The following is a 25,027-nucleotide window of genomic DNA, read 5'->3' as shown; positions in this document are numbered from 1 at the left end:
GGATTTTAAATGTGGGTACAGATTGTCAATTTACATCCATGTGGACAGATAAGTAAACTGTGCGCAGTTTTGCAAAACTGTACCCACAGTACGCAGTTTATTTATTTTTCTCCCCCCTGAGCTTCAGGACAATGACCACAAGAGGGAGTTAAACCACCTTTTAACATTATTTAACATGAGAAAACAGATGGGATATCAAATATAGACTGATGTACCAAGTACATTATATACACAGTAAACCTCTGATAATTAAAACTTGCACACACAAATAAATATCATCCTGAATTCACAAGTTCTTTATTTATTATTGCTTTTTATGCACTCATCTCAGGGACAGAAGGAACAGGCAAGACAAACTATCCTACGTTTAAATAACATATCGAAAATATGTGCTTGACAACTTATCATGGAGCTGGGAACAAGCCCAAATAAGCAACTACACTTTAGAAACAAGCCCAAAAAAACCGCGACCCGCGACTACCAATATTTGTAAGCGACTTTACAGAAAAACAAGCCCAAAGTCGCTTATAATAAGCGGACTTGGCAACACTGGAAGTGCACCGCACATTGTTAAGAACTGCTGGATCACTGGTGACGGACCGCTGCGCAGCTGCAAATCGTGCTGGACCACTCATCGATGACATTATTTGTTATCATGATAATCCAGATAATAGGGCTCTCTCAAATATCTGATTAATCTTGTTATTCTAAATGCTAAACATTTTACTCACAGACAGAAATTCTCTGAGTCACCTCCTGAATCTTTATCTTTTCTCCTACAATTTAAGTCTCCTCTCAACTCAGTTTGTGAGAAAACAAGACCAATGCCAACCTTTTGGAAAATTGTAAATACCTGATGTATTGACAGCAGTGGAGACAGAGCTTCACTTTGAGACCAATATTTTACTTATAGAGAGAAATATTCCCAGAGTTCCTCTACCTAAGAGACTGAGAGAGACTTCAGTCCTCCTGGGAGAGAGGGAGGACAGCTGCAGATTGACAGTAAGGTATAATGTAGCAGCCTGTCCCCTGTCTCACATCTCACACCTCCGTCTCCATCTGTTATATAGTCTACATGTAGGCTATATGTCATTCACATCTATGGTCCTGTTGGTATTTCTATAGTAATAGTTCTATAGTTTATGAATGTTTAGAGTCATCAGTGTTTTATTAGACTCAGTAGAAGAAGTAGCATGTCCTTGATACAACTGGTCTGAAATTGGCAACGTTTTCTTGATTAATCTCTCAGTGAACCTTTTGTTTTTATTCATTTCAGACAATTATACTAATTTATCCTACAATTTGATTCTTAAATGCAGAAAAATAAAAATTCACTCTGTCAGTGTCGATCCAGTGTGGCATGTGTTTATAATATACTGATTCATCAGTTTCCTGTTTTTAAAGTTAACAAGCAAATATGCTGAATCAAAAGCACTCTGCTGACCATTTTAACGGAAACTTTCAGGTGATTAAAACTGCGATATTCACTGAAACAATATAGAAGACGTGCCCTTGGTGTCCTCAAAGGTAGCTATAGCCCTAACAGAATGTCTTATAAACATGTATTGCCTTTCCTCTGAGGGTTCTCAGGCTCAGAAGTCTTTAGGCTGGAATGATGCCTTCCAGAAGGCTCAAAATGGAGCTGCAGCTGAGCCACAAAGACACGGTGTCTGAGGGACTAGTCTTTCACAACTATGTTGTCCATTCACCAGTCACCAAGTCCTGCCTTACTATGCTGACTGGCCTAGCATTGGAATAGTGTAATAGTGATACTCATAATTAGAGTTTGGAAAGAGATTATAATTATTATTATTATATAAATTGGATATTTCTTCAGAGTGACAGCAGACTTCATGCTCGCTCCAACAGCTTGATAAACCACCACAAAGGGGCGGGGCTTAGTTAAGGGTCAATTATAAGTCTTCAGGCTGCCTAAGTAGCCTCACAGCTTACAAGGTTGAAGATCTTGGAAAGTAAGCACAATATTTTAATTCCAAAATGTTGAGTTGCGAATCTGGAAATGATGAAAGAAACACATGGTTTGAATATGCATACTCTTGGAGATTTTATTTCAAACATAAATTCAAATAAAACATAAAAACTAGTAGTAGACAAAAGTGCCTGAACATTGGAGCAAACAGAGCAGTTGCACCCCCACTAGGGAGCGAAGGTGTGTTTTTGCATCCCCACTTTTTGATAAAGAAACTTTGCTATTTTCAAACATTTGAGCTAGTTGGGATCAAAAGTACTTACATCTGGCTGTTTCGTGTAGTATGAATTAAAAACTACATTTCCCATCCTAACCAAGCTGTTTTCTCATATGAACTCCAGACAATGTTTAAAGATTGAGATCTGAATGTGCCCTTTCACACATGTGACATACTATAGGAGACTTTCTGTGACAGACGCATTCTTACAGTGGATGTATAAAGAGACCTGGATACAGCATTAGCAGTGGAGCCCCATTCATTCCTATGAATGTTGGTCAGTGGCGCTAGAGGCCAAAAATGTTGGACTTCCATTTGTAAGATAACCTGGAGCTTTCACACCATTGGACCCATAGAGCAGGTGCACTAGAAACTTTCCTATCAGAGAAGCTAACTTCCAGTTTAGACCCGCGCTAACTTCAAGGGGAATATAATTATTTAAGCATGCCGTCCCTCTACACTCTTGAAATCGGACTGAATCAATCAAATCCTGATAGTTAAACAAGTCATTTGCAGGGGATGTGATGCTTGAAAACTGTATCCATTGGTTTACAGATGTCTCTTTCACAATGTAAATCTTTGGGCCCAACTCATCCCAAATACAGCTGCTTTGCTAGTAGACACACATGTCAAAATATGATGCACTCGGCACCCTCCTGCATCTGTTTTGGATGTTCATGTACGGCATGTTGGGAGGCACGGTGGTGTGGTGGTTAGCACTGTCGCCTCACAGCAAGAGGGTTGCCGGTTCGATCCCGGGCGTGGGAGCCCTTCTGTGCGGAGTTTGCATGTTCTCCCCGTGTCAGCGTGGGTTTCCTCCAGGTGCTCCAGCTTCCTCCCACAGTCCAAAGACATGCAGGTTAATTGGTGACTCTAAATTGTCCGTAGGTGTGAATGTGAGTGTGAATGGTTGTTTGTCTCTATGTGTCAGCCCTGCGATAGTCTGGCGACCTGTCCAGGGTGAACCCTGCCTCTCACCCGATGTCAGCTGGGATAGGCTCCAGCCCCCCAGGCGACCCTCAAGAGGATGAAGCGGTTAGAAGATGAATGAATGAATGAATGTACGACATGTCAATTTATACTTGTTACATGCATTGTGTCTTATACCTCCATTTTCACAGGAAATGTACAGTTCTGCTCTTTAAATATGAACAATGTTTTAAACTAAACTGACAATGTAGGTAAAACACTTCGTTGTCAGATTGATTTCCTTAGGCTTTGGCAACAAAAGCATGTGGTTAGATTGAGACAAAAAAACATCTTGGTTTGGGCTTAAAATTCACATGCAAAATGAACAGCTGCCTCCTGGGTGACAGTCTGGAGTTTGTTCCGAAGTTTTAAACATAAGCAGAAACCTTGCTGTAGCACAGATGAGCTATTAAAATCCAGGTGTTTTTAATGAATTAATCTATCAATAATGTGAAAAGGTGCCACATGCATATCTTAAGAGGTTACTTCTCTAACACAAAAGACACAAAGGGGGACTGAGTAAATCATGCCTACATGTATGTTGACTCAGCAGAGAGAACACTGAATGAGAAAAGTTGAGCTGCAAGAGAGTAAATATTTGAAAGCAATACAGAATGTCTGAGAGCCTTACTGTATTATATTACATTATATCTTTATATTTTGAATTGTTACCTGACACCTGAATTTTGTGTTTTCCTTAATGTAAATAACAACATTTCCACCATAAATTGGAGTGTAAAAATTCACCAGAATTCAGGAAATGAAGTGTTTAAGGCTTGAAATCTTCTGGCTGAAGATGTCTATCATTTTTCCAACTTAAATGTAAAAATTAGATGACACCAAATGTCAAGGCCTGATAATTAGCTGCGAGTGGTACGCATTGTGGCACGCTTGGTGCTGTATGAAACAACACAGCCTGAGTTCATCAGTGGCTTAGGACACCACCATTGCCAAAAATCACTGAGGAGCTCTACCCCTCTCATCCCTCTCCTTAGAGGCAGGACATTGGGTTTCCATGTCCCTGTACCTCCTTCATGTATCCATGTGTCTGTTTTTACCACACACTGTATATAAAGATGGACAATGTGTCTCCACTCCCTACGTACAAAAATGAAGCCAAAATGTCATGGATACTTCCGCTGCCATCTCATACTGGTGATGTAATTTGGAGCCAGAGTCTGCGCAGTAGCAAAAACTTATGTGACATGTGCTTTGATTTTTCTGGTTTCGGCCGTGTCTCATCCACTTAACATTTATGTTAATATGACCTATACTGCAGCCAGCCACCAGGGGGTGATCAAGATGTTTTGGCTTCACTTTTGGGGAGCTGTCATGTTGCTTATCATTATTGTCTATGGTTTTTTTACTGATAGTCACTTGCCGAATTTAAGTTGTTACAGTTGTTAAAAGGGAAACTTTGCAGATTTCCAGCCAGCTCTGTCATCACAATGTAGGCAGTATGTGCAGCGGGGAACTCCAAGTGTTTGGCTCTCCATTGTGCCTCAAGCACTGGAAGCTCATTTGCTGGTGGAGGTCCACCTAACTTTTGCCTGCAGACACAGCAATGACACAGAGCTGGTTGAAAATCAGCAAAGTTTCCCTTTGACTACCCATATTGGTATTTTCCATGTCACTGTACTTTCCACACCATGAATTTCACGGACCTTCAGTGGTTGGACTGCCTCCCAACTCCCCAAAACAAAACTTTCTAGGGGGAATGAATCAGAGGGGCTGTAGGTGCATTGTGCAGAGGGCTGGCTAGCAGTAGGCTGACAGTCAGTGATCAGTCCTTGACATCTGGTTGCCCACCTTCGTTTTGTGGAGGTGGGCATGGGTTGATCCAAAGTGGGTTGAAAATATGATAGATTCCTTTGACCGGGACATCATGGAGTGGTGAGAGGAGATGTAAAATGTTGGGACGGCTGCTACTGTAATGAAAAACACATTTAGAACAGATCTTTTAAACACAAACTAAGAACATGACAGTTTGCTTCAGTCTGCATTAGCACGGTAAATAATTTCTATGATATGAACTAGTGCTGACCCTAATGTTTAATACCATGAATCCAGGCATATCCTGTAGGATCGCCACCTTGTCGATCTGCTGCTGTCTCCTCCTCCTCATCTCCCAGGTGTTCCCTATGATCAGCACACAAACCACCAACATGGCTGCTGCCACAGACACTGCCACAACTGTAAGCAGCATGGGATTATTAGCAGCTCCCTGCAGAGCACCTTGGTCTGCAGCCTTCATCAGACCTGCATCAGCTTGGACTGCAGAGCGGGGAAGAGGCTGAGATACCAACAGATCAGATATATCTGAGGACAAACAGATAACAACTATGACGTTTCAGAGACAGGATGATATATAATATGGTTGTGTGTGATATCTTGGTCCTGTCTGACTCCACACCTTCCAGACTTAAGAGGAAGAAGGCATCGTCTCCTTTGCTGAAGTTTCTTTTCTTTAGTCTGCTGTGGCTGATGAACGCAGTCGTTCCGTAGCCTGGGCCTCGATAGTAAAAGCTGCCATCAGACTCACGTACCTTAGAGCCCACTTTCCTGGGATTATCCCAGTAGTACTCAGTGCCTGTGAAGAAACAGGTGAACTGTCAATCTCTGTTTGACCAACAGCAATAAGAGATGAATTGAGCTTGGTACACTAAAAGTTATCCCCCCTTCTCTTACCATCAGAGAACTTCATGTCGGGATCAGTGGTGACCATTTGGTGCATGTTCATTTGCTGTCTGATGTCAGATTGCTGATCCATCAGGGCCATAGTTGCCTGCTGCCACGGACACGGCCACTTGAGTTTGTAGTCGTTGGGGCCTGAAGTCAGGTGGAAGAAGGTGGCCAAGTACCCTGGTCGGTCACTTGTTCCGTTCATGTACACACCTACCTATAGATCACAAAGCAGTATGAAGCAATCCCATCGGCTATTAGTCTGATGACAAATTCAGCCTCTGGTGGCATTTCATGGGATCCGTTTTAGACATTAGATATGCAACTGATATTCGCCAAGACTTCCACTTTTGTGCACCAGTCATTGCTTACAGCTCGATCAGCAACTTGAGACACGAGATTATACTTGGATAGACATTTCAACTAACCTTCATTAACAGATAACTGCATATGAATGCAGATACATTCAAAAAAGCTAATAAAGCTAAATTATTGTGGGAGGATAGCTAATGAGTTCCAAGATTGCATTTCGGCCAGTGTTTTCAGCCTCTTTCTCAGAGGACTCAGACAGACTGTTGACCTGCATACAATCAAACCAGCATGGACTGGCAGGGAAGTTTGGGCATTTTCCCAGTGGGCCTGTCTAGTGAGGACCAACCCTGGCATTATATACCCTTTGTTAACACATTATTTTGAAAAGCTGACGCAGTCATACTAATTGTATCCTTCGGCTAACTTTGCCATGCCATCTGCCTATAGAGAATAAGTAATGTTAAAGCCTCAGTGTGTAAAAATGGTGAGTAACAGTGACATCAGCGGTCAAATTCTAGATTGCAGCGCTCACTCACTCACCCCTCCCGTCGGGTAAGTAACGGTGGCCTCGTAGGACAAAAAGCCTTGCACTAGTTTTTCAAGTTTTTCAGGAGTATCTAGCGACAAGGTGAATATTTATTTAGGAATCTAAACCATGTTACGATATGTTATAGCTTACCAGTGAGATACAGGTTATCTGTGAGATATATGTTAGGAGTGTTTTATTTCTAATTGTTTTGGTAACACGAGCAAACATTAGCACAGTAATGCTAAGATAACACGTTTTATGTGATAGTCACGGCACAGTGCGGCAAATATAGGTTGGTACGATTATAATATATGCGTCTCCAGAGTGTTCTTCCACAGGAGTTTTTTCCACCTGGAATAAGCAGCGCCAATATTCACTCGCATTTTGTCCCGTCCTCGCTTATCTGATCTTTCTCTTTTATTTGGTGGCGTGGTTTCCCTCTTACGGGGCAAAACATATGTGTGGTCCTCCATTTAAAGTGCGACAGAATCATAAAAGTTCAAAGCAGGTTCACGCAGAAGCGACCCGGATTGAGCTTCACCGTCTCTGTCTTCAGTGACGGCAAGTTCTAGATAAACACGAAAGGCGAAGCACGTGTATCCCTTTCGGCCACTGTATTCAAATATGGCGACGCAAGAAGGCAGCCTCCAGCATACCGCACTCTGCCTGTGTATATATAGAGAAATCATTCTAAGCCTATGAGAAAGCTTCCATTTGTATGTGAATTGCATTACACTTTAGTAAATATATATTTATGAAAGCAATAGTTGATATTTGCTAATAAACAACCACGTAAATTACACATTGTAACTTTAAAGTACTGTACAAGCATGTGTTAGTAATTTTAGTTCATTGACCATTAACGTAACACCTCCTTAGAACAGATGTTGTTCAATTATAGCAACTAGAACTACAATAGGTGTGTCAAGCTTTGGATTTCTTCAGCACTGAGCGATTTAGATATTTAAAAGGCATTTACCTGGAAGGAGTAACCTGCTGGTGACAGAAAGCGAGGGCTGTACAGTTGTTTTCCTGCTGGTGTGGTAGCTAGCAGGCCCGTGATGTTGCGTATGTGCCAGGTGTGTTGAGGACACGTTGTGGATGACAGGTTAATGTCATCCAGAGAGAAACCTCCTTTTGAGGGTTTCTTTCCCCTCACACCCTCAAAAACCACACGGGCCTTCTGTGTCATATTCAGATTGATGTTATGCAGTTCCCAGGAGCCCTTGACACCTCCTGTAAAGAGCACAGATAAAATAGAGATGAAACACTAATTTAAAACCATGGTTGGGGTTGTAGGTAAAATATTTGACCTGAGCTGATTTGTTGTTACTATATATTATATTTGTTTTTGTTTGATACATGCTTTCAGTGTTATCAGTCCATTTAATAGTCATTATCAGTTGTCAGGGGCATAGATTTAAGGTAGTATGTCCTATCTTCTCTATTTATGTTTACTCTTAGTGGTGACCTCTAGTGGCCATAGATATAATGTCATATAACAAAAACCAATCTCTTCAAAAGACAGTAGCTGTATTCCGAATACCAGCAATTAAAATTGTAATGGAATACAGATACTCATGTTTTGTATTTTAAATACATGATGCTGTTACTTGTGTTCTGTTACCCTCTGACCCTGGCTGTTTCTGCCCCTTGTGAAACCAGGAGTTCATGCTGAATTTTTGAACTGACATGACTAATTAAATTTATGTTACATACCTTAGGTCAAAACAGTTGTACTTAATTTAATCCAAACCACGATCTCTTCCTTAACCTGACCTGTAGTTTTAGCGCATAAACCTAATAAAACTTAAAGTGAAATCTAACAAAACTGTTCTCAACGAAAATTATAACATGAACCAAACCAACTCGTGTGGGTTGAAGCCCAAAACTGGCCCTTCTGATATCATCACATAAAATACTGACCCTAAGCCTGAGCCTGACCAAACAAAACCCTCCAAAAAGCACTGGTCGGGCTGTAATGGCTGGGACACACCGGCTGTGTGGCAGAAAAGGGATCAGCTTGGTGGATCACTGAATCTCCACGCTGTATTTCCCCACCAGAGAAGGTCTCTGCTCCGGCCCGGAGGAAGGACAGAGAGCCTAGGACTGAGCCTGGCTGCCTTCAGTGCAACCTGTTGGGCTTTGGGTTGAGAACTGTAACTATAACCATTTCATAGCTTTTGATGTGCACATTCTGGCCTACTGGTAGGTGCACTTTGCCCCATCTGAAGCACTTTAATGGTAGTGACAACAACTGATAACGGCCATTTAATGGTCTGATAACATTCGTAAAGGATGTTGTTGAAAAATGAGGGACTGCAGGTGAACACAGGGGCAGTCAAAGTGTTGCTCTGAGCCGCTGATGTCACAGACTTCCAAATTGTGCATACAAAGGCTTTAATGATAACAACACTGTACATCACACACGACATGTAATATTTCATTTGTTACCTGAAATTCTCTTGAAGAGCTTTAGTTTACCGCTCGGGTTGGCCTTGTCATACTGTCGCACCTGGATATTGAGAACATCATCAGCTGCCCCGCTGTTATAGAGGAAGAACTGCAGACACTGGGCACCAGGTTTGGGGTAAAGCCAACGACTCTCCAGGACAGCACGAGCACCACGTGTAGCAGAGGCTGTGCTGAAGTGCATGAAGTAGCCTCTTCCTGAAGGAGACAACAGTTCAGTAATGTTGGGCCTCAGAAGTTTGTCATGTTACATTTTATGGTACCATATCCAAGGACCGACTTTATCATTGTCAATTCAGCAAAGTCTCCTCCAAGTCCTACTGCCTGCACTATGAGGGGCTCAAAGTTTTGTGGCTAGCCTTTTAGCTTAGTATGAGCAACAGTAAATCTCAGAATTATGTCTCAGCTTTTTTTAACAAGCAATGAAGGAAACACGCTGTAAATTATATCTATTAAATCAGTACTATGATAAAATAGTACTAAATCAGTGTTTTTTGTTTTACTTATATATTAAGATTTAATTATCTTTTGTCCAGCCATATCACTAAGGTTTACTTACATTGCTTTTCTGTAAGATTTTTCTTCTATGTCCCTTAAAAGAACTGATGAAATCACCCCTGAATCGTGAAACTTACTGCCTCTAGTCACTAGAAAAGCGAGCTGTATTTTTAAAAGGAAATTAAAGACTGATATCTTAATTAAAAAAATATGTGTTTGAAGCCTAGAAAGCCACCAGAAACACAGCAATGTCAAGCTGCTGTGGTCCCCTCCACCTCCACAGTGACCGGGTCAGCTCATATACAACGTCACTTAAGACACACTGATGATGATACCTCTGAAATGTGTTGCTCTGTGAAATCTTCAGGCGTCTGGGCTTTTTTTTTTTGTTTAATTTTGTGTTTCAATTTTGACATGTGAAGCACTTTGGGCTACACGTTTGTATGAAAAGTGTTATATACATTTCAAATTTGTAACTTTATGAATTTATATTTACCTTCAAACAACAATCATTGTTTTTACTGCCAGCGGTTAGGTTTAGAAGAAAACATCATTCATTTATTCATTCATTCATTTTCCGTAACCACTTATCCTGTTGGGGGTCGTGGGGGGGTTGGAGCATATCCCAGCAGACATTGGGTGAGAGGCAGGGTTCACCCTGGACAGGTCGCCAGACTATCGCAGGGCTGACTGATAGAGACAGACAACCATTCACACTCACATTCACACCTACCTCAGTGGGTCACCAATTAAACTGCATGTCTTTGGTCTGTGGGAGGAAGCCAGAGTACCCAGAGAAGGCCCACGCTGACATGGGGAGAACATGCAAGCTCCACATAGAAGGGCTTCCCCACCCTGGATTCGAATCAGGAACCCTCTTGCTGTGAGGCCACAATGCTAACCACTGCACCACCGTGCTGCCCCCATTAGTAACATTTGTTACTCACATGATGTAACTTCACTGGTATTGCATGATACCAATACTAGCACACTACATTGTTACTAAAACAACTTGATCAACTTTTGGTTTCACAAGGAACACAAACAGTGGTCTCCAAGGTGAAAGTCTGGAGTTTGTTTGACCCATCCATTTCCACTCCAATGGCGGTTTTGGGCGGGGGCCAGCAGGGGCCAGTGCCCCCGTAACTCCGAGTCCGGCTCCCCCTGTGGTCCCCCCGCCGAGGAGTGGAGGGGGAACGCGGAACTAAATCGTCTCAACAGGTTGCCGGTCGGACCACTTAAAGAGGCGCACCCAGTGAATCATGCAGAATACACCACACAACAAGGAAAAAGGCCTGAGTGTTTAAATACAGTGTTTCCCATACATTGACTAATTTGCCCTGCCACAGTCTCCAAAAACTGGCCAGATATAAAATGCCTCCGGTAAATGAACGTCACTCTGTAGCGCACCGGCTGGAGCGCCTCCTGAGAATTCTTCGGCTCCCCCCTCCCTCCCCCTCACCCTCCCCGGCCTCACCACAGACGTCGCTCTCCTAGCGCTAATGTGAGCCTGAGTTGATAGAGCAGATCGCATTTCTAAGCGGAATATTGAGGAATACTGACATCCACTTCGTGAGCATTCTTGAAAACCCCCAGAAAACATCAGTAGAGAATTGTGTGGCTGTATTTAAGAACAACTCTGAGCCTGCACGGCAAGATACAGCACCATTGAGGTAAGCTCTGAAAACTTTTTCCTTTTCATTTGACTCATGCCTGTCACATCATGTTGATGTAGCGATGTGAAATACGATCCGGAGTTTTCATGGGTCTTTTATTTTGAAAATCGACCGGATACTCTCGTCTTTTCTGCGCCTGACTTCCTGTTTGACTCATTTGGTCTGTGCAAATTGACGCGCCGTCAGAAATAGACCCGGCGCGTAATTTTAGCGGAGCGGAGCGCCGAGCCGCTTCTAGGCCGCGGCTGGTGGAGCAGCTTCTTGAATGGCTGCTATTAGCTCCGGCACCCGCGCCTCGGCCGGATCGCGCACGCCACGGATCCAGTGGGTTGCCATAAATGGGCCTGTCCCAGAGGCATTCAATTACCAGAGGGCTTTTGAAATGCTCTGATTCAGGGTGCTGTACTTGCAAATCGAGAGGGAGGGAGGAAAGCAGTAATTTGTGCCTGTTTGTGTGTAATTTATTTGAATCTCACCTTTTGTTTTCCTTTCGTTTTGCGTATTTTGTATTGTTTTGCGTATCTGGAACTGTACTTGTGAGTGTGAGAGTTTTAAAAGAATATTTTGTCTGCACATGATTTTAAATATTAAAATAGCCCTCCAGAGGCAGATCAGTACATCAGTCATTTTTCTTTTGATTACTGAAATGTTTAACCACTAATACTTAGCCGTATTTTAAGTGTAACCCTTCACCATAACATACCACTAGTGTTTTTATCAGTAAAAATAGAACATTTTTCACACATAAAAAGCACAAAGATGTTGAAATCTAGACATATTCTGCCATCATAACTTTGCTCTCAGAATTCACCAGATTGATGCCTTTAAATCAAATACAAAATTTTCTCCCGGGGGAGCATGCCCCCGGACCCCCCTACACATATATATCTCATTGTTCAGACCTAGATATTTGACCGTATTTGTATGTGCCCCTGTATCAAAAGGACTGGCCCTAGCTTGGCCCCCCCATTGAAACTGGCCTAGAACCGCCACTGCTCCACTCCCACCCACCCTATGTGGACTTTCTTGCTTGTGCACCTGTCTCTGAGGCTGAAAGGCCACTGACCAAGAGTCAGTGTTTGACGTGTTGGGAATGAGACTGGGTTACTATTTCCCTAAAATTGAGAGTTCTGGATATTTCGTAACATATTTGGTATCCTGGAAGTGTTCGGAGTCAGGCTGTTCTCACAAACAGTTTGTGTGATTCCCTACAAAAAATAACGCAGCCAAATTCATACATATCCCAGATATTTCAAAAGGCTGCAATCACATGACCAATGCACTGACAGGAGTAAACAAGGGAAGTTAGGGTGGTGGATGGGTCACAAAAACCTAGACTTTCCCCCCAGACTTTCCCCTGGAGTCATTTGTTTGGAACGGTGTGAACTTTGAGTCATTTCATTTTAGATTATTTTTGGGCACTTTTGCCCTTGATGATAAGACATCTGTAGATAGACAGGAAAGGTGGGAGGGAGGGGGGATGATATGCAGCAAAGGGCAACAGGTCAGAATCGAACGTATGCTGCTGCAAAGGATATAACCTATATGGGGCACACACTCCACCAGGTGAGCTACAGGTGCCCCTGAGTCATTTCAAGGTATCTTCCTAAACCTAACCTCAGTAACTTTACTTTCCTAACCCTAACCTTCATAACTTTACATAAGGTATGTAACTGTATGTTTAGGACGTCAAGTCATTTGTGAGGCACTAATTCGTACAATATCTTAAGAACCATTCTATGAGAATGCTTTGTTGGAGTCTACAGTAGATTTTAAAAGGAGTGTCCAGGACATTATAAAAGGTCCAACTCCATAACAAGCATTTGTTGTGATTGACTGTCACCTTTGCACTGTCCCATGTTGGAGAAGTCAGTCTGAGGCCCTCCACGGGCACTACTACGTCGTTCCCACTTTGCATGGCCAGGAGCCTGAATCATCCCACAAATGTTCTCCTCCTCAAAGTCACAGCTGTCCACAAAGGTAGAAGACTTGGCTGCGGAGAGGAAACAGACACTTCAATGCAGTGCTTGATAACTGAAGGGCAGGTACTGCATGTAGAGAGCAAAAATGCCACCACACAAATACTGTATGGTTACATCGTCTCGCAACAGAAGTTAATCTGGACCCAGAAGAACACTAAACAGACAAGATCTGGCAACCCTTGGCAGAAAGACAATGAAAACTTTCTTGATAAGAGAGGCTGTGACGATAAATAAATGATCATTGAGGTTGTGAGGTTTGATGAATTAGAGGTTATTGTCAAAGATTATTGATATACATTATCATCATCTCCTGCAAGATAAACTCTGACCTGTCTTGTACCTCTGTGGGATTAAAATATATTTTATTTTATGAGCTGATTTAGTTTATGGATTGTTCAAACACGCAAAGTGCAAGTTTAATGTCTGATTTATTGTTTGATGGACACAATGACGGGTTGACATGACTCACTGCAGTTATAAAGACGGTTGAGCTTGGTTAGGTCACTAGCACTGAGCCCCGTCCTCTGACCAATCACATCCATGAACTGGGGGATCTTGGTGACGATGGTGGGCTTGGAGCTGATGCTGAAGGATGTCTTGGCGTAGTGCATGACAGAGCCGTAGTCGTAGGGAACGCCGAGAGCGCTGGACACTGTGTCATTGTATTTTATGAAGTTGTGCTCTTTACCTGGGGAATACAGTTTTTGTTTTTTAACAAGACTAGATGGACCAGCAGTATTGCAAACTACTTCCCCACTATTGTAAAAATGTATTCAGATAGAAGGCATGTATTAGCAGAAAAACACAGGAGATAATAAATACTTTCATTCACTGTCTGAAGTTACTACATAAAGTTTCACTGATCATTGATCAGTGTTACCTGATTTGATGTTTTCCCACATGATGGTGATGTAATCATCACGGTCAGCTCTGGACTGCTCGTGCCAGAAGCCCAGAGCGTGCAGGAACTCATGCTCAACAATTCCTAGACTATCACAGTTTTTACCAATGGACAGCTGCTGCTTCCCCACACGCTGGTTGCCTACATGGGAGGAGCATCTATACAGGAGAAGGTCAGCATTCAAAAGCTTTAGCTCAGAACTGGCCTCAGTGTCAGAAGACTGATATTTGTGCAAAAACCTAAACTAACAGTACATTATACTTGAATTAATGCTGCATATTTATAAGGTTTTTATTGAAATTCTCTGTGGCTTGAAGCAGTAAAATACACTTTGTTTTACCCAACTGACCCTTTGCTAAGCCCCGCCCCTTTGCATTAGACTGTCAAGCTGTCATAGAGCCCGCCTTTCACCAACTGCACGCCATATAGAAATAATATCCAAAGTTTGGCCTGCGTTTGAAGGCGGGACTCAGCAAAGAGTCAGTTGGAGACAGCAGATCAAAGTATTAAAACACAGACACGGAACAACATTACGATTTATTGGTAATCCTGTTTGTGGTCACCCAACAACTACAAGTCCAATATTCACTCTTTTTTATTTCTTTATTTATTTTAGCTCTGATATGGTCTCTATCAACCCCTGAGAAAAATATTGCTCCACCTGACACCTCATTCACTTGCTGGTGGCTAACTTTGTCTACTGGGCAGGTAATGTGTAAGGCGTGTGCTGTAAAACCAAAACAACCAAAGCAAACCCATCCTCATACCTAAACGGCAGAATAGGTCATTTTCCAGTGTTTCCCAAAATGACATAAATGTAACTGTTAACAGTCACAGGTTTAAACAAGTGGTTAATGTTGTGAAACAGTCAGTTACTTAGTTAGGTTTAAAGTTTTAAAATGATTTAGGTCAGGTTTTGTCCTTAACTTAAAATAACTTAGTGTTGACTAAGTGAAAGTCCCTTGTTTGTTTGACCCACCCTTCCATCCCAACCTCATCCCTGCACAGACTTTGTTTCATACTACGTCACAGATGATTCAGAAAGGTTGTGTCCAGACGGTTACTTTAGAATCACGAAAAACTGCAGCAACTTGATTTGTTACATCATTTTTCCAATGATCATTTTAACCCAGACTATTATCTCTACCTGATGCTAATCAAGTGCTTTTTGTGCCCAACCTATTCAAACTGCAACCACAGTGTTGTCATAGAAAACAGCGAGACAAGAATGTTTCAAACAGCTTGGGAGAGTTTTGCAAATCTAAGCTTACCACCTAGACACGACCGTTCAGAGAGAAGACAGCTCACTTTAGAGTCATTTCCTGTATCTTTGTCACGTGGGTTTTGCCACTGCCCCGTGGCGGAGAGTGGCGGTCCTGAGGCTGTTCACTCCAGTGAGAGAAGTAAATGTGAACACAGACTGTGACCAATTCTTTCACTACATAGTCACCAAGGTAAATTTTGGACCAATTTTTGGCAAGCTACATATCTTTTGAACATTCTGACACTATAGTAGCATGTTTATATAAAAAACCCCAAAACAAATAAGGAGAAAACTAACTTTGACATTAACCCAGTGCAACATTGTGTCAGCTGTTGCTAAATCTCATGAGAATGTGTTGCTGAGACATGAGACGTGTCTTGAACAAATATTAAGCTAACAGATAAAAACAAGCTACAAAATAAGGAGCAAAAATCACAGTCATAATGTACAGTATCTAGTGTTACATTATGTTGAATCTGCTTTCATCCAGCCACACTACGTTTACACCACTTCCAAATGAGTTGGGGCAGCTGCGCGCACTTAGAGGACTTGAAATGTATACTATCTTATACCACTAGCGCTACTTTTAATGCGTCATCTTTTGTTGTAGACCAGCGGTTCTCGACCTCTTCTGACCCCTAACTTGATACACATTAGGTCACTTTCCCTCCAGGAACCTCCATCTAAAAAGATTCTGGGTCTGGATTCTGGCCCCAGATCTAAAAAAAACTCCTGGATCTAATAATGTATAATTTTGTTTATGCATTAAAATTCTCATAAATGACACAGTTGATCAAAAATGCAAATTTTGGGCCCTCTGTGTCATTCAAGCAGCACATTTTATGTGATAACGTGCAAAAGACAGCAAGCGCATCAGTAATCACTTTGATGTTATAGCTGGTACAGGTGGAGCTCATTTTAATGACTTTATATACTGCTGGGTACTTTAATCTATAATAATCCATCAATATTTATTAGTTAATGATATTTTGTATTTACGATCTGAGTCTTCAAAATATCGAAAGCAGACAATAAATGTAGTGCAGTACAAAGTTTCCCTCTGAGATGTAGAGGAGTAGAAGTATAAAGAACCATAAAATGAAAAAAAAAAAAAGCTTGTTCATTAAAAAAATATTCCGGGGGGAGGTTGCCCTCGGACCCTCCTACAGAGGTCTGGGCTAATCCCCACATGTCCTCAAATCCTAGAAACACCCCTGATCATTATAGTCGCTCTTGTGAGTCTTCCTCACATTGGGCTCGCTGCTACAGGGAATTAAATAGTAAAAAATAAATTATTTCTCCATTTTTCTGGGGACCCCCTGGAACTCCCTTTGCGACCCCTGGCTGAGAACTACTGTTATAGGATATCTTTGCCTGTATCACCTGACTTTCCTCTTTGCTTCTGTCATAATTATTACGGCCACTAGAGGTCGCCACCTAACAGTGAACAGAGATATGGTCTGCTTGCACAGATGACCTACACGGCCTTCATGGGGGGAGGATGGTTTGAATAAACACTGACATAGCGAACAGAGCAGCTCACCCGCTCCCTTTGTACACAGAGATGTAGTTCTTCTCTTTTTTCCATGGTGTGAAGTCAAGGCAGGTCTTCAGTCTGTACTGGTCAAATGCCTTCAGGATCACTCCCTTTGCATTCATCTCTACATGTTACAAAGTGTAACACAAAGAAACAGATGAAATAGCTTCCTAATTTGGTGCATAACCATACTGTAAATGTAAATACTGTGAATGTGAGTTTCCATAATAATGCAGTGTCTTACCCAGGCTGTCCTCTAGGTAGTAGGGAACGGTTGTTGGCCAGCGATACTTGTCTCCTATGATGGTGTTTCTGAATGTCTGATAGGAATGAAGAGAACAATGCATATGTAATAGAGATGAATAAAGAAGAGAAGAGAGCGATCTCTCTTCAGTGATCTAACTTAATCCTTATGTTTTCAAATTGCTTGCGTTCCGTAATGGCCATGCAAATTAGATAACCTTCAAGCCAAAGAGGTAGTCCATCCTATTAGAACACTTCACCATCTGTTAGTTTGTAGTAGTATAAAACTGATCCTGTCAGCGAGGGGAATTATTACTCAGTGGCTTTCCAAACAATCAATTGAAAAATGAGACACAAAATGAGACCTGAGACCAGTGAAGTTGTATTATCTCTCAATGCTGAAATCTCTACATGGGCATTATTTTAATTATTGAAAGATTTTATCATCACATTAATACTGTTCAAATTACCCAGCTTTATTTCCTGCATATACAGCTCAAATACAGAATTGGAGTTGTGTCTTAATTCTTAGTGCACCATGGGGCATTTTGAGGACAGAAAAAGATTTTTACATATCGTAAATGGTATTTTTGTGGATAAATTGCTAAACGGTGGCTTTGCCACTGTGTTCTTGAAAGCTGGCACAGAAAAGGCACAAGAGTAGCACCCATTGCCTGACCTCACGTTTTCCAGGACGTAAAAGAAGCTGCATGTGTACAGCGTCTTAAGTTGAGCTTTTGTCGGAAACATGGATGAATTACTGAACGGGCCTACTGCAGGCCCAGGGGCCCATCAAATTAACATGTATCAACCAGAAAGAGACTCAAAATGAGAAAAACAGACACAAAATGACAACAAAGGGAAACAAACCCATAAAAAAGATGCAAGACAACTACAGAAAGATGCAAAATCACCACAAAGTCTGTGCGTCTTGCTCCTGTGTATGAGAGGTTGCGGGCCCTTTGCACATCTGTGCTCAGGGACCCATGTTGGTTTGAAAGAGCCACAATGGACGAGGAGCTGATTCATGAATTCAAATGAAGATACATTCACATTCCATCCCAGAAACCTAAACAATGCTTAGATAATTAGTTTCATATATGGTAAAAAGAATAGAAAGTGATGTACAGATAGTAAGGTACAGCACGTGTAGGGAGTTGTGTTGTTCTCTTGTCTTTCAAAACAGGAACCACGCCCCCACCGCCAGCGGGAAGGAGTCAGATTAACACGAGGCAGGGGCGTGGTGTGGTGAAGGAGGAAGTGGAACTGCCAATGAGAAGAGGACAACACCTTGCGTGCACAATGACACTCTGTTACGCTCAAATATACTGGGTCAGGGAAGGACAGGAGGTCAGACTTCGTGAACTGACACACCTTTGTTGTTCGTCAGGGACGTGAAGTTGAGGCCCAGAGCTCTGTAATTTTATTCCTTTACTGCTTAATAAACTACATTAACTGAGACCGAATATCTTCTCCTATTGCTTCATTAAAGAACACGCAGGACTGAGCTCACACATAGCACATTGGAGAGTAGGATGAGCCTCTAGTCCAACAAAAGAGAACGCCAAAAAGCTGAAGGTTTCTGGTGAATAACCATCACTGATGACAACCTACTAACTGTTAGCTGTATGTCATTTCCAGTAAAGGTAGAAAGATAGTACTCACTTGTCTTTGAAAAAGTTACGTCTCCAGTCGAGCTGATTAAAGTTGTTGTTTTCATGTCTTGTCTAGTTTAATTGTTGACATGTAAAGCACTTTGTAACTCTGTTATAAACAGAGATTATTATTATTATTCTTATGGGTAGCCTACATGGCTTGTTTACATGACGTAACAGAAGTGCACATTTAATAACAGATTCAGTGTGAAGAGAGAACGATGTTTGGTTGCTTTTAGGACATAGTGTAAAATTCACAAGGCGCATTTCCCATAGACAGCAGTCAGGACACTGTTGTGTGTTTTTGGCATGTAAATATCAGACCAGGGATTAAAAATAACCAGCGGGCGCCAGTCGCCAGAGGCGACTAATTTGAACCCTTTGGCCAGTAAATGAAGTCACCTCACCAGCCACTCTGGCAAGTGAAAAAAATAGGGCCAAACTACTGTTGTTGTTGTTTCTCCCGCCCCGGGCTGTGTGTATGTGATGTCATTGGTTGAGCGCCGGTGTCGTACAACAGATCTTCAAGCCCACAACATGCCGCAAAGTGGGAGCTAGAATGTGAGCTTGTAGTTGGAGATCCACGGTCCGCCATTTTCACGCCCTAGAAAGGCTGATAAGATCCACCAGCACACTGCATGTCTGTGCTTACTGGCTGCAACAGCTGGAAACACGGAGCGAGGGAATTTTAAGAGCCTACAACAAGAAAGAGGCCAGTTAACCAATGTAAGCGTTCCCATTTGAGAATTGCTCGAGTGTATTATAGTAATAACACATTGAAAATATACCAAAATGCTATTTATGATTTTTGGCTAGTGAAAAAAATTTCTGGCCAGTAGATTTTTAAAGCTTACTAGCCACTTGGCTAGTAAGCCAAAAAGTTAAGTTTGAACCCTGTATCAAACCCACACAAATGAACACCAGGCAAGAGTATTGTAAAGTATTCTTAAAGTAATCCAAAGTATTTCCAATATGTTACTTAGTTTGAGTAATGGAATGTTACAGAGTTCATTTTAGGGCATGTATTTAGTAATCTGTAGTGTAATACTTTTTAAAAGTAACCCTCCCAACACTGCAGGAACACCATAACACTGTGATTAGCCTACTGCATGCATTTCAAAGACCATCCAAAAGCCCTATAAACAACAGGCATCTAAATAATAAGCTACAACGTACTATATTATTATTGAATATAGCCCAGAGAAACATGCGGTAAAGTCTACATCAAGCAGGCAACACATTCCCTCATTTAGCAGCATCATCATAAAAACATTTCGGCATGAAGATAGTAACAACAATTGCAATGAAGAGACCAAACCAAGCTGTTACAATTAACAATCATAAAGCCTTGTACTCCTGAGATATGTCTTCAAGTGACATAAACAGATGAAGGAGCGTTCATCACTGGCATATCATTAAGAGGATCTTCATGGCAGTGTTCGTTTGATTAGAAGTCTGCAGTAAATCTGGTGGATGTCACTAATGGCATAAGGAAATGTATGCAAGGTGTGTATAGGATTATGGCTGCCGGCTCTACTGTCGGGAGATAATGTACTATTTCAGAGAGTTGGAAAGTGTGTTTTTTAACATTGTTTGCCCTTTTTTCACTTAAAAGGACGCTCAAAAAAGCAAGAATTACTGCCTTGCAGTTGTGTGCCTCTGCAAACCAGTCAAGCTGCAGTTACATTTAACATCCATGTCTGTCCAGAGTCATGTAGCCATGACAGCTGACATTGACAGTACTGCAAAGAAGCTGCATATTCAAAAACACGGACGGTTCACACACATCTTGGACACCCAAGATTAGTGTCACTAATTCAGTATCTGACCAAATGTCTCCCCTTCTGTAATGGCCAGAAAAGTGTTTTGCAGAACATTGTGACGTCACAGTGAAGTTGACCTTTGACTTTTTGCATATAAAATGTCATCTCTTCATCCTGTTATCCTATTTGACATTTGTGTGAAGTTTTGTCATAATTAGTGTATGAATTCTTGAGTTATGGCCAAAAATATGTCTTGTGAGGTCACAGTGACATTTGACCAACAAATCCTCAACATTTGTGCCAAATTTAAGGAAGTTCCCTTTAGGCTTTCTTGAGATATTGCGTTCACGAGAATGAGATGGATGTAAGGTCACAGTGACTTTGACCTTTGACCCTTTGACCACCAAATTCTAACCAGTTATTCTTGAGTCCAAGTGGACATTTGTGCCAAATTTGAGGAGATTCCCTCAAGGTGTTCTTAAAACAATGCATTCAAGAGAATGTGACGTATGTACAAATGTACATAAGGACTCGAAATCATAATGCCGTCGACCACGGCTGTCACTGGTGCTGAGGCATAAAAAGATGTGTGTCCTCTCTGTGATGCAATAGAAGTATTTGATTCCTAACAAAATGTAGGGTTAGATGATTCCTATAGGTTTTAGTGCCATTTTAAAAGTTCTTAGTATATTTTGCGGATTATTGGAATAATATTGTGAATTGCAATTATTTTGGCTCGGATAGACGTGACATGATTTTTTTCCTATCATTCCATAACTAATGATCATGCAATGGTAATCTAATCTGAGAAGACAAAAACCTGTTCTGCTCAATTATCTATGTAAACACACTGTATCTACCAAATCAATTAATTGGAGTCGGTAAATTTTAAGGATCATCAGTGACGATGGAAGTATGGATGGACATTCCCTTTCTAAAATAAAATTTGTGTGCAAAAAGATATTTTTCTGTGCTCAAAATGTCCCATCACACACCTGATACTTAGACACAAATGAAGCTCCAGCTAAAGATAAGTCAGGAGGACTATACTTCTGCATGATTATGTCTGTAATTTATTCCTCATACCATCTGCCATTCACTCTGCCATTCTGTCAGCTGATTACAGTTAACCAATGACACGGCGACACACATTCTCTGCTTCTTGGTTTAAATATGCTTCTCTTTCTGCCTGTAGGTCTTTCATGCTGTGGTTGTACACATCCTCCACATCCTCCTGGTTACAAATCTCTCTCTGGAGTCCAAGCACCTAAATCTTCTGTCAAATCTTGATCAGCACATAATCTGTTAATCTCCACACCTGTAATCTGTATTAAATAATTATCTTTACTTCATTCATCTGTCCCTCCATACTCAAATAGGCCCAAATATGGAAATTATTGAAGAGTAACAGCAGCCTCTGGAGTCTTTGGTGCCTGTGTACACCAGCTTACTTTGTCCTGTTCGATATCTCCTTCCAGCAGGTTCAGCCCCGCAGCTGCAACAGAAAATCGTATCAGTTTATGAAAATCCTCAGAACCATGCACAGATTATACAACAAAGCAAAACAATAATGTGTCCACAAACCTTCATTGATGTCAAAGATGTCCCAGTCATGACCTTCATCAACATCAGTTTCTGTAGATGCAGAATCAATAAGATGCTGCTCAAAAACGGGACTACAGAAGCATCTTATTAACATAATTATTATTGTACATGTGCAATAAGCGTTTCTCCCTGTCCCACAGACCTGAGACATGTTTACTTTAAAAGGTAGCATATGTTTAAAATGCTTATTTATTCTTAAACTAAAAATTCTGGTGCCTGGCCTTAAGATTTGAAATTAATTTCTAAGAGTGAGGTATTTGAAATCTTCTCACTTTGAATGTATCTAACCTCAGCCTAAGTCAAGTTTTTGTCCCCCTTTTGACAGGAATTAACATGAGAAACATTTATAACATGTGACTCACCTGTATCACCTGTAAGCTTAGCTGTTGCCTGGTAAATACATGAGAAAATACATCATAATCAATGTCACTGCTTTGCACTGGAGATATAATATGACTGTTAATGTTGCAAAAAAAAGCAAAAGTGTACTGGTACCAGTCCAAGGCCATAGAACAGAATGATCCACCTGAGTGCCATGGCTCCAGCTGCAGACACACTCAACCTGCCTCAGCCCTGCTGCGCCTGGAGAAATGCTCTTCCTTTGTTTTAGAACATAACCGATGATCTATCAGATAATAAGGACATTTACAGACAGTGTCATAAGTTGTACGGACAAGCAAACGTGTTAGGTCACAAATTAAATATGTGTTCAGTGTCTGCGAAGACCTTGATTTCTAAAGCTTTTTGTACCCCACTATTCACTGTCCACCTGTGGTGTTGCTATAGAGTGCTGCAGGAATGAGTCCTTAAACCCAGAATGAGTTAACATTTTAGCAGTCCCAGTTCCCTCCTCTCAGAGTCAGTGAGGCTTTTTTGGTTAGATCTCTGAAATAAGGTCTGAGGTTTTCACAAGCTTTAGAAACGTTTGTTCTGTTCTCTCTTTCACATGGTGGTTGCTAACAAGTGGCTAAATGAGACTATAGAACATCATCACACTGAGCACGACTTTACAACCTCGTTGTAGTGGCAATGTTAAGTCATGTGACCGTAGTGTAGTTTGTTCATAGACTGTTAGCATTTTAATTCTGGTGTTTGCATTTATGCTTCAAAAATCATAAAAGTGGTGTTTATTTGTGAAGTTTTTCTTGCTGAACAAAACGTGTCAGCAGACATGTGCACAGATGTTGTTTGTTTCAATAATTTTATTTTTATTTTTTAAATTTAACCAGTGGCATCAATTCTCAATTAAAAACGTGTTGTGTGCCTGACAACTGCATCTGAGTCGACCCCCTGACCCTCCCACTTTAACTTCAACCTGTTGTCACAATCACCACAATTAACACACGCAAATTGAGCTCCCTACGGAGCAGCATCACGTCTCCTTGACCTCCTATAATGGACAGCCAGGTAACAATAGTGTTTGCCCTAAGCCTCAATGCTATTTACCACTGTTGTGAAATTAAACCACTATGAAAACATCTCAATACAGCCAGACTGACTTAGGCAATAACCCACTATTAAGCTTAACAACAAGTAAGCTAGTCTAGAGTAAAATCACACTGTCTTCCTCCAACTCTCTGGCTTTCTTCTATTTTCAAACCCTTTTCTTTTTTTGCACTTCGTGTGTGCAAATAAAAATATCATAAACTATTATTTTCTGCAGTCACATAATCTACTTTACAGTCTCTCAGAGGGTACTTTATCACTTAGCCTTGGTAAACAGCTTCGGGGTTTCTTCGTCAGCCTGGATGTTTGGATTCGAAGCACCCATATATCCCACATCCTTTGCATGTAGCCTCTCTAGCTGGGGTTACTTGTATAGTAGCATTCTCTGCTCTAGTCCATCTATGTGTTATTCCAGCAGCCCATTTCTCATCAGATTGCCCTGGTTCCCCAACACCTGATGCAGACCTTGTTGACAACCGTTAGCTGTTAGCCCCGTTAGCGGTGTCTGTAATGATTCATTAACTCTAAACGGTCTGTGAAAATTTTTCCAGCGGATGTCTTAGTTACAACATGATTGAGCTAGCAAAGCAGTTTTGTGTTGCTGTGTGTGGTATTTATTCAGTTATGGGAAATCACGATGTCTAGAAAGCATCAGTGGCTGCAGCTGACAGGGACAGCTAACACTAGCAGCAAAGCTAACATCAGGACGTCATCTGTTAAAAGCCTCCCGTTGTCGGATACGACATGAAACTACTCCAGTTAGCTCAATCATGTTGTAACTAAGACATCCGCTGGAAAAAAAATATTTTTTTCACGGATCGTTTAGAGTTAATGGAGTCATTACAGACACCGTTAATGGGGCTAACAGCTAACGATTAGCCCAGCTAATCTACGATAACCATGTTATTATTTACAAAACGTGCACACAGAAATAGTAATGTTTGTTCAGTCATTGTGTTTACAGACTTCACAAACACCAGATTAGTCTAAACGGTGATATAGTGACGTGAAAAATGTGAGATATTCATATATATATGTAGCTAAACTCCGCTGGTTTTCTACCCGGAAGTATTTGTAAACAACAAGGCGATTCCCTCTGAAGGGACAATAACAACTCAAAGTACACATCAAATAAAATTTCTCCAAACATGTTTCTTGTTATTTTAGGTAGTTATTATCACGCTAATGTATGCTCAAGTGTCCATTTCCCCCGATAAGTTGGTTTTAATTCTTTATTTGATTCTATAAACACAGTCTGACCATCTCAAGCTTTTATTTTGGTACTT

General features: G+C 41.3%; 2 protein-coding genes across 5 annotated transcripts in view; one reads left to right on the top strand and one right to left on the bottom strand.

Annotated features, from left to right (window-relative positions):
* LOC126397919 (gamma-crystallin N-B) overlaps window positions 1–25,027 on the top strand; it is a 216,856-nt gene that overhangs the window by 134,602 nt on the left and 57,227 nt on the right. The gene's annotated exons all lie outside the window — the stretch shown is intronic.
* LOC126397911 (meprin A subunit beta-like) overlaps window positions 2,041–25,027 on the bottom strand; it is a 23,993-nt gene continuing 1,006 nt past the window's right edge. Inside the window, exons 2-16 of one of the 4 annotated variants that reach the window (XM_050056986.1) lie at window positions 22,791–22,920; window positions 22,658–22,685; window positions 22,275–22,325; window positions 22,142–22,185; window positions 17,274–17,349; window positions 17,036–17,153; window positions 14,208–14,386; window positions 13,797–14,015; window positions 13,189–13,338; window positions 9,154–9,369; window positions 7,679–7,935; window positions 5,865–6,075; window positions 5,590–5,766; window positions 5,221–5,495; window positions 2,041–5,104 (exon numbers count right to left, since the gene is read on the bottom strand). In XM_050056986.1, the coding sequence (XP_049912943.1) occupies window positions 5,102–5,104; window positions 5,221–5,495; window positions 5,590–5,766; window positions 5,865–6,075; window positions 7,679–7,935; window positions 9,154–9,369; window positions 13,189–13,338; window positions 13,797–14,015; window positions 14,208–14,386; window positions 17,036–17,153; window positions 17,274–17,349; window positions 22,142–22,185; window positions 22,275–22,325; window positions 22,658–22,685; window positions 22,791–22,832 (2,046 nt within the window). In that variant the 5' untranslated portion in view covers window positions 22,833–22,920 and the 3' untranslated portion in view covers window positions 2,041–5,101. The remainder of the gene's footprint in view (window positions 5,105–5,220; window positions 5,496–5,589; window positions 5,767–5,864; window positions 6,076–7,678; window positions 7,936–9,153; window positions 9,370–13,188; window positions 13,339–13,796; window positions 14,016–14,207; window positions 14,387–17,035; window positions 17,154–17,273; window positions 17,350–22,141; window positions 22,186–22,274; window positions 22,326–22,657; window positions 22,686–22,790; window positions 22,921–25,027) is intronic. The other 3 variants (XM_050056983.1, XM_050056987.1, XM_050056984.1) reach the window with 3 other exon arrangements.

The sequence above is a fragment of the Epinephelus moara genome, chromosome 11 (assembly GCF_006386435.1).
Source record: "Epinephelus moara isolate mb chromosome 11, YSFRI_EMoa_1.0, whole genome shotgun sequence".
NCBI classification, from domain to species: domain Eukaryota; kingdom Metazoa; phylum Chordata; class Actinopteri; order Perciformes; family Serranidae; genus Epinephelus; species Epinephelus moara.
Note: the sequence above shows the minus strand (reverse complement) of the source record. Positions and strands in the feature narration are given on the sequence as shown.